This window comes from Gallinula chloropus (assembly GCF_964237585.1).
Source record: "Gallinula chloropus genome assembly, chromosome: 4".
Taxonomy (NCBI): Eukaryota; Metazoa; Chordata; class Aves; order Gruiformes; family Rallidae; genus Gallinula; species Gallinula chloropus.
In genome coordinates, this window is record NC_140088.1 from 88225675 (window position 1) to 88242008 (window position 16334).

General features: G+C 45.7%; 1 protein-coding gene across 7 annotated transcripts in view; it reads left to right on the top strand.

The window, feature by feature from the left end:
* REEP1 (receptor accessory protein 1) overlaps nucleotides 1–16334 on the top strand; it is a 70358-nt gene that overhangs the window by 15266 nt on the left and 38758 nt on the right. For all 7 annotated transcript variants that reach the window (XM_084264141.1, XM_084264139.1, XM_084264142.1 and 4 more), the window contains exons 2-3: nucleotides 12566–12638; nucleotides 15800–15876. In XM_084264141.1, coding sequence (XP_084120267.1) covers nucleotides 12566–12638; nucleotides 15800–15876 — 150 coding nt within the window. The remainder of the gene's footprint in view (nucleotides 1–12565; nucleotides 12639–15799; nucleotides 15877–16334) is intronic.

The following is a 16334-nucleotide window of genomic DNA, read 5'->3' on the forward strand; positions in this document are numbered from 1 at the left end:
TCTCCAGGCCAGAAACAGTGACAACAATCTGCCCAACCCAAGAGAGTTAAAGGCACAATAGATGTAGCTTGTGTACATCAGCACAGCCTGATGAATGCCCAACCAGGGCAATACTCAGCTGGGCCTGTGAAATAAGGATATGAGAACACGTAAGTATTTCCCAAAGGCTTGGAGAGAACTTACTGAGAACTTACACAGGTGCTGTTTCTGTGCCCAGGGTCCTGCTATGCACTCTGTTACACTCCTGAATAAGCTGCTTAGTAGCTGGTCAGAGAAATTAAAGTTTCCTGGATCCTGGAGTGTGCATTTGTCCTGTTACTCATGGAAGTGAACCCTTTGAAAGTGCTGAATATAACTCCTCTTAGAATGAGCTTCATGTAATCTTTCTTCATTTAACCTGAAAATACAGTTCTGCAGCTGCTAAGGGATGAATTTAGGCACTGCAGTGGAGTTTCTCATTTGAGGAAGCCCTTTAAATAAGTTGTAGCTCGATCAAGGCTTTGCTGCCTCTGACCCTTTTAAAAATGATCTTAGCATAACTGTTAGCTCTGTGGATGGGTGATTTACCCTCTCTGTGAGGTTCCCAGCTCCACCAAAAGACAGGATGTGTTGTTTTATCTCCAGACAGGTGCCTGGGGCTATGTTATTTGGCACAGAAGTAAATAAGCTGATAATGACCCCTCTTATTAGAGGCTTTATGCAATAATAGATCCTGCAACAGCATTACCGTCAAACCATTGCGTTTGGCAGTGACGCTGGGCAGGGAGTGACACACAGCTTACCCTGGGACTCTATGGCTGTAGAGATAAGGGAAATTAAGCTGTTCTAGCCCATCAAAAATGGCTCAGCAAGAGAATCAAAGCAGTAAGGGTTTGTAAATGTTAATTTCATCTCCCTAAGACCCGTTTTGCACATCCCAGTCTGTGTTAAGGGTCAGAGTGAAGACAATGTGATAACCTTTACATGCTTCCCTTGGAGGTCAAGTTTTGTTTTACAGGTGGCTGAGTGAGGTCTGTACTGTGCAACAGCTCGTTTGGGGTTGGCTAAAAGGAGCGTTTTCAGAGTATTTTTGTCACTGCTTAGCTCCTTGGGGAGGGCACTGCTTGCAAAGGAAAGGGTGTGGTGTGGCTGAGCGAGCAGGTTCTCCAAGCAGCAGGGAAAAATCTCCTTCAGGGAGTGAGTCCCTGGCTCTTCTGCACCTATGAAGATGGGAAGGGTGCTGTTCTCTTCCAGGTCTTGGTACAGGATGGGCTTAGGATGAGAGTTAGCCAGCAAGCTGAGAGAAGTGACTTCTCCCCACCACCACCCCATTTGGCAAGTGTGAGCCAGCACCTGCCTGGAGTAGTGTGTCCCACATGGGTTCTCCCTAGTGTAAGGAGGCCACTGGCAAGGTGCAGTGAATCCAGTGGCAGGGGGCTGGAGCACCAGGATGGGTGAGTGAGCTGAAAGAGAGATGGTGAAGGGGAGATCTTAGTGCTGTCTTCAAAAACCTGGGGGTTGATACAGAGAAGATGGAGCGAGGCTTTTTGTGGAGGGGCACAGTGAAAAGTTGAGAGGCAGTGGGTGCAAGTTGCAGCAAAGGAGATTCTGTTTAGATATAAAGAAAAGATCTTCAAAGCAAGGGTAAGCAACCACTGGGACAGGGGTCTGGAGAGGAAAATACTAAATATTTGACTGGACAGGGCCTGGAGCAACCTGATGTAAACTCAGAGTTGGTCTAAAGACCTGTAGAGATCTCTTCCTACTTAAATAACTCTTAGATTTTAGTCTAAAGGACACATTTCTATTTCTTATATTACATTCACCATTCTTTTACTTCAACAGTTTCCAGTGGCACACTAAATGATGTGTCACATTGGTTTTGCTCTTCTCAGAAGCAAGACTGTGAGGAAGGAAGGTGTTTACAGTGGTTCTGTTTAGCATTGATGGGCTTTTTAAATATCTAAAATGCTGTTTGTTGATATGGGAGAAAATGAACTGAAGATTTACATCTGCCAGGGGATCTGTGATGCTCCTTAGGTGCTGGGTGAGTCTGGTTCCTCTGGAGTCTACTTTAGAGGAAGTTCTCTTGCTCTCCAGTGAGTCCTAGTGAAGAAGACCCTTGGCACAGAAGCCAAAGGCTTGTCTGCCCTCTGTGTTCTTCAGGGTATTATTTAGGCACCCCTACCTCCTGACTCTGTGATTCAGGATTATCCACTAAGTGGTCATTTTTCTTTTAATTTATTTTAATTAGAGACATAATTTTACTGGTAGTTGAAGCTGAGTGCAGAGGTGTAGCTGGAAGCTCTGGTTATTAGTGATCTGTGGCTTCAGCACAGAGACTTGCTACCTTCCAAATTCTTCTTCATGTTTAGGTTAGGCTGGAGGCTGTTTAGCTCCAGCTGGAGAACTCTCCCTCCTTGTTTATCTCAGCTGTACCATGCATTTCATTAGGATGCTGTTATTAGCCATATAAAGTGAAGGGATTAAAAAGGATGAATGAAATAAGACCCTGGAGGAAAGAACTCTTATTAAATTCACACTAGAACTACTTGTCAAATGTATGAGAGAAGAGACTAGAAGTCTGTCTCTTTCAAGCTGTATGATAGTATCTTATTTTCCTTTCTTCCCCCCCCCCCCCCTTTTTTTATTTTAAATAAAAAAGCAGGTCTAGTGAAAAAGCAGGGTCCCAGCCCCTCCCTAATATGTTGTTACAGTCCTCAGAAGAAATCCCAGTCTGTGTCTGTGGGCCATAAAGAGAAATGTGCTCTGCATGGCCCATGAACTCCCTGCAATGTCACAGCTGTTATATATAGCATGGGGCATTCTGATACTGTACTAATGAAACCATCAGGATGGTCTGAAGATTCTGAAATTGCCAGGAGAATCATCTTGCTTCAGTGTTTCTACACTCTTGCTTTAAAACTGGAGTGGAAAACTGTGCTCTTTATGTGTCTGGCATGAGCTTCTTGTATAATTTCAAGTGTGCCTCACTGTCCTTATAACTTAAAATAGAGATAAAACATGAGACAGAAATAATCAGAAATCAATGCAGGTGCTGATTGCCTCTGATACTTAGGTCACTAATGTTATTGCTGCCCTTTGTTATCAAAATGAGATGCTTTAAAGGTGGGGTTGGTTGGGTTTCTTTTTTTAATTGTTTGTTTTTCCACTAACTGGGAGTGAGTTAGTGAAATACCAGCTCTGGGACACAGAGTTTATGCTTGAGTTGGGTCCTATGTGTCTTCAGTATGGTTGATCCCTCCAAAAGATTTGTCTTCTATTTGTTTAGGTTAATCTTGTAGTCCTCAGAGATGTCAGAAGTTAAGGTCAGTTAGGGATGCCAGGAGTTCTGCTCTTTGTTGTTAATTTACTGGTATGTTTATAGAAACATCCAGACAGTAGTAAGATGTTATCTGCCTGGTGTTTTGCACCAAGCTGGTGATGACCATACCTGGTATCTGTTCCTGTACCCCACTTTTCCCTTTGGCTAGTGTACAGATCTAACTGGGGGTTCCATCCTCCTCTAAGGGTTTGTGGACATCTCTGAAGCCTGATGCTACTCAGAGTAGCTTTGAGACTGCTCAATTCGTGTCAGTGGATTGAACCACTGGTAAGCCAGGACTGATGGTGATACCATGGGAATCAATGGTTTTAGCTGAATATTTGGACCAGACAGGCCTTTTGCTTTGGCTTTAAAATCACATTGGTGAGCTAAAACGTTCCTTGCACATAGTTAAGCACTTGTAGTAATGATCTGTCCCTGGGAGGATGAACATTACTATAAGGAGATCTCCTGTTGCAATTCATTTGCACGAGTTAGTTTCCTTTAATGTTTTTATCCCTGTTTTCAGTCCCATGAGTAAAACATGAGAAGTCTGAAGCTGCTTTTTAGTGAGGAATAGAGCAACAGAAGCTTTTTTTTTCGTCACCATCTCCTCAGGCAGTGGCAGCTCGTACAGTTTGATGGTGGAAGACTTGAACTGGGTTTTAGGATCCATGGGGTATAGGATTATGCTCTAAGTTCAGGTTCTTTATATGTGTTTATGCTTCCTAAAAGTTGATTCACATAGCATTAGTGAAAATAACTCCAAAATAACACTTGGAGTGTGGTCTTTGTGGTTTTATATGGAAATAATGCAGAGTTGCTTTGTTGATCCATTTTTTAATCTCTTTTTTAGCCTAGAAATCAGTTTGGTTAGGTTATATGTCTCTTTCTGTTCCTTTTTGTATCATGAGCCTACCATAAATCTGTAGGCTAACTCACAATACAGATTTTAAACCATCTGTCATCTCTGGAATATAATGTCAGTGCTTCTAAAAAAGCCTTTTTTTCCACATAAACATCTCCCTCTCTAGAGTCAGGAAAAGCAGCCCTTCCCAACTGAACCATACCAATTTCATTTGGTTTGGAAAAAGGCAGGGGGCTCAAAGCAGGGACTGTATGGCCAGTGCTGGATAGGGAAAACATCAGGGGCACAGAGATGCTAACTAAGCCCTTCCTTTTTGGAGCAGTGAAGACCTGACCCGGTCACGTAGCAGAGAATGTTTTCTTCTCTAAAAGGCACAGGTTTTACTCCCTTCAGCATCACTCTGGATTATTTGTTTTCCCCAAAAGGCTCTGAAGGATGTAATGGGAGCTGTGTGCTCAGTGCCATGGGCTGCTTTCTCCCTCAGTCCTGCTGAGCTGAAGCACAGAGAGAGGAGGAGCAGTGACAGGGCAAATGCCTCCAGTGAGGCCCATGAAACACTATCTCTTGCAGACAGCTGCTTGGAGCCTTCTGGTGTGTGCCAGGCGTGGCGTTCCTATCGACCCACAGCTCCTGCCCCGGGGGTCAGGGCCCCACACCAGCCCCACACCACTGTCCATACAGACCCACCCTTCACAGCATTGCCTCAGGGTCACACACATTCCCCTTGCTGGTGAGTAGCCCATCTCCAGTGAGCCAGGCAGCTCCACTGAACGCAGTGTGAAGTAGAGCAGACCAGCTTACTCAGTCACCTACCTGCAATAAACTTGCTTCCTAAAATAGCTACAGAGCCAGAGGGTGTGTTTATAGCAGCCACACAGGCCTGTTCTGTGCTGAAGGGCTGTAAAAGCAACTTTGAAGCATTAGCTTGTGTGTAGTTCAGCCTGAGTTTGAAGACAGGCTGGAACAATAAACATGGGAAGGGAGAAGTACCTGCTTAGTCTTGGTTGGGCTTTAAATACGATCCTCAAGGGTGTCAGTGTAAATATCAACCCTGAGAGATCCTTCACTGCTGGTGCTTCTGGTTGGAACATTGTGTTTTACCAGTCATCAGATACATTATCTTTACAATCCAAGTATTTCATAGGTCTCTCCATCTGTAGTATCATTATTTTAGCATTTCTATTTCTGTCTCTAACAGGAACTGGGAAAAGTAAATGGTTTGCCTTCTGTAGGCAAGTGTGGATGTAGGATCTCAATAGGGGTTGTAGTTGTGTGATTGCCCCAGGCTGGCCAAGGCCACTTCCTCCACCCATCCCCTTCACCATGTCTCCTCACCTGTTTGGGCCTGGCTGTCTTCCAGCTCCCATGTCAGGAATGTCTTGGCTGAGGGGGGAAAAAAAAAAAGGTGCTGTCAACTGGAGAGGGGTATGTGCTGCTTTGGGAGGATCAAGACTGCTTAAATTAGAAGCACCAAGGACAGCCCCTGCTCCTGCTATTTCAGCTGGAAGGACAGTCGGGCGTCTCCTTACCCCACAGTCTCACCAAGAGAAGTGATGAGGTTTCACCTGCTCTTCAGTTATGTTAACCAAGTCACAGTGTGTGGTTGGCTTCTGGAGTAGCCTGGCTGAGAAGTCAGAGGGGGATCTGGAAGGAAAGTGGAGTGTCTTTCTTTGAGACATGTAGTTCTCCTCTGTTTCCTCAGCGCTGTGGGGTGTGATGGTGCTACAGGACTGCTTGTGAGGACAAGGTCTCAGCAGCACAGAAGAGCTAAGCAGGTCACCCACCCAGGAGGTGGGGAGAAATGTCTCCCAAAGCAGAGGGACGACTGTTCAAGGAACTTTACACCTTGTTAATACCCAGGGAGGCAGTGTGTGACTGGCTGAGTGACAGGGGTGCAGCTGGCCTTGGCAGCACTCAACCAACTGGGTGGATGTTTGATCCCAGTTGCAAATGGAGTTTGAAGTGTAGCTGTCTCAGGAGTGCCAGGGTCCAGTGCTTCCCTCAGGGATTTTTTGCCAGTGAAGCACCATATGCCTTTGGTATTCTTGGAGTGTACTGGGGTGTTGTGCTGGCGTGGCTGGATATCCACGTGTACTGAGTGGCCCAGGCTGACACCAGGATGGTGTCAGCTGTTGCCCTGAGGGTGAACAGGAAAGTCCCTGTCTGCCCTGGAGCCACCATGCAGGACCTATTCTGCTGCAGAATAACCACAAAGAACCTGTAGGAGCCATCTTCTAGAGAATACCAGCTTGGTCTACCATGCAGGGGGTACTTCTTCCACTCCAGTCCCTTCTTGGCTATCAGGCATTTGGCCTGTCAAGAGGCTCACATTAACCCTTTCCCTCACCTTGTACACTGCTTATTTTCACACCACAGCTGTTGGGTTTGAACAGGGAACCCTTGGTGCAAAGACAGTGCTGTTTATTTTTGATCTGCAGCGCTGCACGAACGTTAATTTGGGCTGATAATGAAGAATGCAAACCTACTGGCACTCTCCTTGGCTGTTTCAGTGAGGAATGCTGGCCTGCTGACAGCTCAGCTGCTGCTCTCTGCATAAGCAGCACGCACAACCCACTGAACATGTTGAGGAAATAGGAAATGTTTCACTGACTCCTAAATGTGTCCATCCCTGTGGCTGTGCAGAATTTTGCCATCTTGGCTGCTGTGTGCTGATGATATGAAAACATTTGTTATTTATGGGCAAACTAAGGGCTGTTCTATTAAACATTAGGTATTTATGGGCAAAAATAAGGGCTGTTCTATTTGTGTTGCAGTGGTACAAGGTTCTAAATGTTTGTGCAGCCCAAACACCACTGGTGGCATGGTAACTGGATGAGTAAAACTTAGATGGCTTGGGATGTGGATGGCACTGTGCTGGTATATTTCTAACAATAGGTTGCTGTCCAGAAGATAAAGCAGGAATTTCTGGGGGTAACCTGAGTCCTGGCCAAGAATTGTTGAGTTTTTCCTTTAACTTCAGTGGCTGTTGAATGGAATGTGAGGGTTAATTTTACAGGTAAATGGCTGTAGGACCATGTCCCTCATGAGGAAAATAACATGACCACCCCATCAGAGCTCAGGGTGTTATGTGGAGCCCTCCCAGGTCCTGGTACCAGCTCTGATGCTGATCCCAAGGCTGTAAGCTTGATGCTGTGAGGAGTATTGTCACATCTGGGTTAGCCTGTGCTCTCTGTGATGCTCAGATCACTGTGCAAGCAGAGAAGGAACAGAAGGATGTGTAGTAGCCAGGGCTGGCTGTGGCTGAACCTGGTAAGCAGAAACAGAATGAAGTTTGGTAATGATGCAGCTACTCCTCTGGAATATGACAGAGATTGCTAAAGGAACCAACAGTTCAGTTGCTTTAATATTCCCCTGATAATCAGAAAACCAAACCACTACATGGGAAGCTTTGTTCTTTCCTGTCTCATTTAGCAGTAAACTTGAATAATGAAAACCAAAACCAAATCCTGTGTGGTGTAATTATATAAATAAATGTAGTTACTCAGTTCCCCAGGTAAAGTCCTGGTGATACAGAGAATTCTTCCTTCCTTTCTGAGTTTTCTCTCTTGATTCAGTGGAACAGCCCCTCACACTGCATCAGAAGTAGGAGCAAATAACCTGTTATTTGTCTTTCCAAGGGAAGCAATTGCAGCATTTACAGCTGCTCCTATGGATGTTTCCCAGTGTACTTCCACACACTTTCATTGCCCTTTTCCTTTCCCCTTCTGCCTCTGCTGTGTCCCTTCTGACAAAGAATGACCAGAATGTAGTGGTCCAGATTGGGGATTGCTGCTGTGCCTAATAGGATTATAAGATTTTCAGCATTAATCCTTATCCCATTCTATAGGAAGACTAACCTTTTACTTAGATTTTTGCCTCCTGTTGCACAATTAGCTGACTCTTCAGTGATGTCTTTACAGCTGCTCTTTTGTCCTTTTTCAAGGCTATTATAACTGATGCAGACCTCCAGCATGGAGCAGTGTAAAGTTAGACTGTTGTGGTTATTTGTGTAGTGCTGCAAGTGAACTTTTCCCAACTTGCTGATGAATGTCACTGCTTCCTTGCCTTTCCCTATTCTCTGAAGGGGTGGGTGGGTGTGTTTCAGCCTGGATTATAGGGAGACATTGCTATAGCTTTAAAAGTAGCAACTGCTGCATCAAGCCCTGGTTTGCTGAGCAGGATGTCTGCCTCTGCTTTTGCACATAGGGTGAAAGAGCCAAGGGTTTCCAGGGTACACAGCTCATTCAAAGGAGCTTTGAAAGATGGAAATGGGTGGGGAGTGGGTTGACCCTGAACGTGTAGCCTGGTTTCCTAAGGAAATGAGGCTTAAGCAGTCTGTTTTTCCACTGCTGCTAGCTCTTAGATCTGCAAAGTGATTGTGGCCAAAATAGGTGGGTCAGAGAGGTCTCAAATACTAAGTTTCTACATTATTCATAAGAATTATCTGCTGGATAGGAGATTATCTCTTAAGAGTGTGCACCAGGAGGTAAGAGCTGTAGTGTTAGCTCCATAGGTAAGTGGTGAATTTGGCTTGCCAGCTCACAGGCACTGGCCAGGCAGTCAGTATGTGTGCTGTGGAAGGAGCCATAGCACATGTGGTTTCCAGGTCACCTGGCAGTTGTTGGAGGGAACTGGGGGTCTGTACTTTGATTTTGGGGATGTGTGGAGGAAAGCTGAAGGTCTTTTGATGTGGTTCAGAGATCAGATAGAACTGGAGTGTTGCAGAAGGTTAGAGAGGTGAGGAGGAACGTGGGAATGACATGGCTGTGGCTTGGGCTGCTGCCTCTCAAACTGTGTGCTGTTGGGATAACTGTCAGGGAACACCTTGGTTTAGAGGTGATGGGCATTTATGCAGTGGAGGAGTAAGGAGCACAGGAGCTGCCAGGTATGGGAGAAGACACACAAGGAACAGCAGAGTAAGAAGCTCCTGGTATTAGTCTTCAAAGCAGAGAAGGAACTGAGGTGGGATGTGGTCCCACAGCAGGTAGGAGCAACAGTGTTTTTCAGGCACTGGAAGGCAAGGGATAAGAATGTTACTTGAGCTTGATACAGGCAAGGGTAACTAACTTATGTGTGTGAGAGAGGCAGGGAGGAGGTTTGAACTTGTGTGTGGGTCCAGGTGGCACAGAGAACAGTAAAGCACGTAAGGGGGGCTGGAAAGGAGACTTAGACAAGGAATGACTTAGTGTCTTGGGCAGAGGGATGAAGAATCAGCCTTGGCTTGGTGTGTAACGTGCAGAAGGAGTGATTTGGCAGCAGTTGAGCGTGAGGATGAAGGCAGGCAGGAATCAACAGTACCTTTAATTGCACAGGAAGCTTGAATGATAAAGGGAGATGTATTGTCTGCAGTAGGGGAGAGGAACTGAGGAAGATAGAAGGTTGACATGTATATGTAAATCAGTTGTACTCAAGCCTGATCCAAAGCCCAGTGAAGACAGGAACTTCAGGAGACTCTTTGGAATATGTGTACATGCAGGTGTGTGTCTCCAGAACCCTAAACATGCTTCACAGAAACCCCTGAACACCTTTTGCCTACTGTCTGTAGGGTGTACCCAGAGGTGAAGTGACTCCAAGCCACGTTGTAAACCTCAGCAGTGATGAGACTGGGATCCAACATTCCTCAAAACAGTTTCCAGTCTGGTAAACTGTAGCAGAAATAAATGTCCATATATGCACACAACACACTGCAAGGCAAAGCAGTGAAACCCTCAACCTCCAATTTAGGGAGAGCACATCACCTTATTAACTGTCTCTTCCTCTGCATATGCAAAAGTATTGCCTGGTTTCCTTCCCTCACAGGAAATTTTTTCAAATGCTTATTGTCTGCAATTAATTCTTTTCTAATGATTCTGTAAATTGTTTGCTGCTTCTGGGTCCAGTGACTTTCTGTTACCATCACAAACTGAGGAAACAATTATCAATCATTCCGTGATTATTTGCAGGAAATAGAAGTGTGAGAAGAAGCTGGGCCAAGAGGGAAGGACAGACATGGTCTCTTTTATAAAGAGAGCCAAAAATAATCATTCATGTGCTCAGCTGTTAGTTTCTGAACCTTGTGGAGCTTTCTTCCTTTTGAGAGCTCTACCTGCTTTGGATTAGGTCCTGCTACTGTTAAACTCAGAGGGAATATTTGTTATTAGCTTCAGTGAGAACAGGATCGGTCTATGGTCTGTGCATTCCTTACTTTACCTGGTTCTGCTGTTTTTAAGATGCTGCAAGGGACAAAACCTCACAGAATCACAAGGGTGGGAAGGGACCTCCAGAGCTCATGGGGTCCAACCCCCTGCCAGAGCAGCTCCCCAGCTCATATTGCACAGGGCGGCGTCCAGACGGGGCTGGAATCTCGCCAGAGATGGAGACTCCACACCCCCCTGGGCAGCCTGTCCCAGGGCTCCCTCACCCTCACTGGGGAAAAGTTCTTCCCCATGTCGGTGTGGAACTCCCTGTGCTCCAACTTGCAGCCATTGCCCCTTGTCCTGTCCCCACAGACACTGAAAAGGGGCTGCCCATTTCCCCTGCATCCCACACTTCAGATATTGATAAACATTAATCAGGTCCCCCCTTAGTCTTCTTCTCTCCAGGCTGAACAGCCCCAGCTCACTCAGCCTTTCCTCACAGGGGAGATGCTCCAGGCCCTTCAGCATCTCCGTAGCCTCCTCTGGACTCTCTCCAGGAGATCCCTGTCTCTTTGATCCCAGGGACCCCAGAACTGGACACAACACTCCAGGTGGGGCCTGAGCAGGGCAGAGCAGAGGGGGAGGATCCCCTCCTGTGACCTGCTGCCCACACTCCTCCTGATGCCCCCCAGGATCCCATTGTCTCTCTCAGCCCCCAGGGCACACTGCTGGCTCATGGCCACCCTGTCACCCACCAGCACCCCCAGGTCACATTTGGCTTCCCAGAATTTTTCTGAGTGTTTTATCCAATCCCTGTATCTAGCACAGCCCCTGTGGGTGAAACAGGTTCAGAGCTGAGAGTTTCCAGCTTTTTGAAGAAGCTTCAGCCTCTGTAAAGTCCCGAATCTCCCCACTCAGTGGCTGGTGTCCTGCAGTCTGCCTTGTGCTTCAGGTTTGGCTCAGCCACGCTGCAGTGAGCACAATGAATAGCAGACAAACTGTCTTCCCTGGCTGCTTGGGAAATCAAGATGTGTTCTGGCTCACCCCGTTCTTTCACCAATACCTCCTTGAGCTGGGGGAAGTAGGATGGTACACCATATCCCAGAGTGTTAATTTTTAATGTCTTATGCACATAATGGACTCAACTGTAATTATGAGGCCCTCAGCACACAATTGCTACTGGCAGGATGGAAGAGACGACCGTGGGTCCATGTGGCTCCACAATTAGGGATGGAAACATTGATCGTTTCCATTCCCAAGAGCAGGGGAAACAGCTGTATGAATTTTAAGCAAGTAAGTTGCAAGCCAGTAAACATTCCCCTGCAATCTATTAAATTCAGGCTTTGCAGAGTCATCCTACTGCATGGAATAAAACTGACTGAAACCTGGGCAGGGCAAAGTGGATTTGACAAGCCTATGCTTATGTCCAGAGCAATCAAAGTGAATAAGCAGCTAGGCAGTGAGGCAGAGAGGAGTTAGTATAAAAAATTCTCAATGCTTTTTTTTTTCCCCAGTAGCTCTATTTTTAACTTACAGATCTTTGTTTCTTTCTTGCATGAAATCCTGGAGCTGACAGCATCGTTTTCAGATTTGAAAATGAAAGGGAACTGTCTTGAAAGAACAGTAGAGCTGGGATTTTAAGACCTGATCTTGTTGGTCTATATTGGTGGGCAAATTTTCTCCTCATTTGATGAGCCCAAACTGACTTTACTAAACAGTGCAGGGCCCTTCCCTTTAGCTGGTTTAATGCAGCATGAGGCCCCAGCATTCAGACCCTTCCCCTGTAGAACCTGGATGCTGCTTTATCTTCTGCCAGCTTTTCAGAGTATTGAATAGAGGTGAAAAGGATTTTTAGACAAATGATTCTCATTTTGTCTTGCCCCTGAAAGCAGCACTCCTATATTCCTGATGTCACAGTAGATTACTTTAAAATCAGGGCTTTAATTTCCTTTTTTGAAGTGCTGTGGGGTTTTTGGGGGGGGCTTTGTTATTTTGGTGAGTTTGGGTATAACTCATAGGGTATGGCTATGGAAACGATTGCAAAAGGAAAGTCAACCTGAATCCCTACTCTTCATTCCTGTCACTGACAATAGCTTCTCTGAATTCAGTGATGCAAAGTCACTCCTGTGCTGTACTTAGTGCACTCAAGCTTGAATTAAATTCTAACAATTTTTGCTAGTGCAAGAAACACATTTAATGGGGTGGGGGGAACCCCACAACTTACTCTGACAGGAAATCAATTTAATCCATTTGTTCTTTTGTTTCTTTTTTTTCCAGGCTTATATTTGGCACTCTTTACCCTGCATATTATTCCTACAAAGCAGTGAAATCAAAGGACATCAAAGAATATGTGAGTAATGAGGTTTGTGGCTGTGCTGTAGGGTTTGTTTTCTAAGATTGCTCTTCATGACATTATAAAAGTGTTGCCTGTGTTCTGGGAAAGCTCATAAACCAGTGCAAGGGCCTGAAGACTGGCCAGAAGGTGGCCTGGCTGATTGCTAGGCACAAGTCTCAAATAAGGAGTTATGTTTGTGCTTCTGGCTGCTCTGCAGAGTTGATGCAGTCTCTGACAAATGTGTGCTGTTCCTCTGGTGGTGCAAGCTATATACAGCCAACTTAGGAAGTGTTTGGCATCCAGAGCTTTGTGTGTTTTCCTTTGTTTCTGAAGAGCAGGATAAATCAAAGCCTTTTCAAAACACCTTGAAGGTTTAACTGCTCATTCAAAACAAGGATCAGAGGAGGCAGCTCAAAGCACATAGGACTGAGTCCTCAGATAGAAACATCCTGCCTTGTGGAGCGCCCTATTTACAGGCAGCTCTGGCAACTGGGTGTCCTATCTTGTCCTTTTGTTGGAAAAATCTTCTCTGGGCCTCCGTTTCTAAAGGCACATGGGGTCATCAGGGAAACTGAAATATGGGAGGATCAAAGCCACTTAGATGCTGTTAGGGTCCTGGAGGATTTGTAGTGCCTTTCATAAGGTGAGTTCTGTTAACTTCACAAACCTGGCTTAGCCTCCAGGTCTCAACTCTTCAGTCTTCTCAAGATCCCAGAGATAAGCAGCCCATTTTCTCCTCTGGGTAACAACACAGATTACTATCCAGTTACATCCTTGCTGCAAACTCAAACTGTGATTCACTCACTGCTGAGACTTTTCCTTTCTATGAGTCCCCTTCTTCAGGTAGTGGTTTTGGATATTTTGGGCATCATAAATGTTACAGAACATGTCAGATATTTAAAGCAAAACATCCCTGTAACCCTTGCACAGCTCTGCTTCTCAAGGCTTGTACACCCTTTGCTTGGAAATGCTGAAGATACACACTGGCCATCTCCAGGCTGTGCCTGCCACTGATGCTTAGCACATCCATAGGCCTCTTCTGGAAGGGATTCTGTTGAAAGGTCCAGTTCATAGACTCACATAATGTACTAGGCTGGAAGAGACCTTTAAAGGTCATCTAGTCCAACCCCAATTCCTGTTGGAAATGCAATTGCAAATGAGGAACTCGCATCAGACCCACAGAGTCATGACCCAAGTGTGGGAATGGCTGGTCTGACCTTGCTGTTGTTTTTCCATCTAACACACCCCCCAGCTGTGGCAATGTGTCTGTTAGGGGTCTGACCTTTTTTTAAGTAAAAAAAGATAAAGGGTAGCTGTAACTTATACAAATATAATGCAAACTTTCATTTACCTGTTACAATTTGTATCACTCCAGTTGATTTTTATTCTGCTTGGTAATAGTCACTTTGATACCTGATGTTTTAGGTTGATCCAAGCCCACCCACACCAGATACTGGTTTGTGTTCCAGAGTTTTGCTGATGTCTGGCAGAACTGTGCTGGCAGGGAGGCTTTGAGGGAGTCACAGCTGTGTAAGGAGTCTGACAGGAGCTGCCCTGGGAAGACAATGCTCTCAGGCATTTGGCAGTGCCATTCTGCTGCTAACAATAAATATAAATACGTTTATGAACATAAATAGAAATCCCAGGGGAGCAGTTATATAGCTGAGTGACAGGTGCTCAGGGAATAATTCAGTATCTGCAGGGAGATGGAGAGAAACTACAGGTACTGTCCCCACTGTGCTGGGGAGCAGATGGAGCAAGCCATTTAAAAACTGGTGAGATCCAGATTTATTGCCACCTCTACCCTCCCTTCCCCAGAGCAGCACCTGCTGCAGGTATCCCTCTTGTACTGCCTCCTTTCTGGCCTTTCTTTATTCTCCTGTAGCTATCCCAGCCTTAGGTCCAATTCTTTAATTTGTGGATTTTCATGGATTTTACTTCCTTAAGCTTTTTAACATTCCAGCAAAGCTGCTTAGGGATCTCCATTTTCAGCTATAGCTAATTAGGCAACGATTTTCAGTTAAATTAACTCCTGTATTACTGTCTCTTTTCCTTTGGAGAGACAGATTCTTAAAGCTTTACAATTCTTAAGTTTTAGAGTTTTACAATGGGGGAAGAAATGAGGCAGAATAAAAGGTTTCTCTCTTCTCTAGTAGAAGAATAAAGAAATTATTCATCTTTGTGATGACAGTGCCACAGGAGAGGAGCACCACATCACTTGGTAAAAATCACTGGAAGTGCTGATGGCATGTGACAACTGCATTGTTTTTTCCTCACACAAGAAGAACCACTACTGCATGTATCAGAAGAGTTCAGCTGTGCTTTTAAATGTCAGTGCTTAGTGACAAACCCCCCCAGATTGCCAAATTACTCAAGATACTCTGATTTCTCTGACCAAGATGCAGTCCTCTTTCTGTGTCTCACTATCACCACGAAGGTCCATAAATCACCCACCAGCCTGTCCCCCAGTGGAGCTACCATAGTTGAACACAGTGACAGTGCAAACATGCTTTCTCTCTCAGTATGAGGGAACATGCTCTCACCTGAGCCCTGGGTAAGAGGCTCAAGCTGCTGTGCTTGCCCTTGTCACTGCAGTGGGTTCAGGGTGTGGATGTGGGAGGCCCCATGACTGAACTGCTGCACATCAATTCAGTGAGTTGCAGGGAGCTGATTGTGCTCTCCAGCCCTGGATCATGGAATGGGCTAGTTTCCCCTGGTGATAGACATTATGCAAGTAATTACATTTTGTCTTAATTGAGAATTGGCCAACACCCTACTATTAACTGCTGCTATTAAAATTAAACCAGTGAGATGTTTCAGTGCCCTGTGATAGGCTGTGGTGCTGTGCTGGCCAGTGCAGCTTCCTCTGTAGGAACAGAGGCTGTTGCTCTTTTCATGAGACCAGTCCTAAAGGCCACAGACTTCCTTCCCAGGGGCTTGTGTGCAAATCTGGCACGTTATGTGCTGAGGTGGGGGTAGCTCTGGCAGCTTCAAATCCACAGCAGTTACTATGGATTTAGTTTAATTAAATAGATGGGGTGGGAGAGAAATTATTTTTGTTTGGTTTGGTGGTGGTTTGGTTTTGTTTCTGAGAGTTACCCTGTGCACTTGTGCCTGCAAGAGATGCTACAAGTCCCTTAGGGAAAAATGACCCTGCTGGTGTTCTTGTTTCCCAGGTCAAATGGATGATGTACTGGATCATCTTCGCCCTCTTCACAACAGCAGAGACCTTCACGGATATCTTTCTTTGCTGGTGAGCATTGGGTGGCTGAGGGGCTTCGGTGTGAGAGAGAAAAGGAAAGCTTTTACAAGGAGAGGGGTGGCAAAGGGACACCCCTGAACACGGGGTTAACAGCTTCAGGTGCAGAGAGGGGTTTTGCCTGGGGGAGCCAATGCTTCCTTTCTCAAGAAAGGGGACAGAACTGCTCAGTGGTCTCTCATTAGTGAGGAACTATTACAGGAGTCTCAGTTCCCTGCCTGTCAGAGGGAAGAGCAGCTAGTTGCTGAGTTGGATGCTTGCAGAGATCAAGTAAACAACAGTAACTTTAGCTGTAGGCATAGTTCTAGGCTTACCCAGCTGAGTCCTACAGGCAAAACAGAGACTTTAGGGATCAGGCAGGAACAGCCCTGCAGCACAGGACTTGCTTGCATGGGATGGATGTTCCCAGGATGTTTTGCCAGGCTTGTTCCCAGTTAGTTTGGGTTTACAGT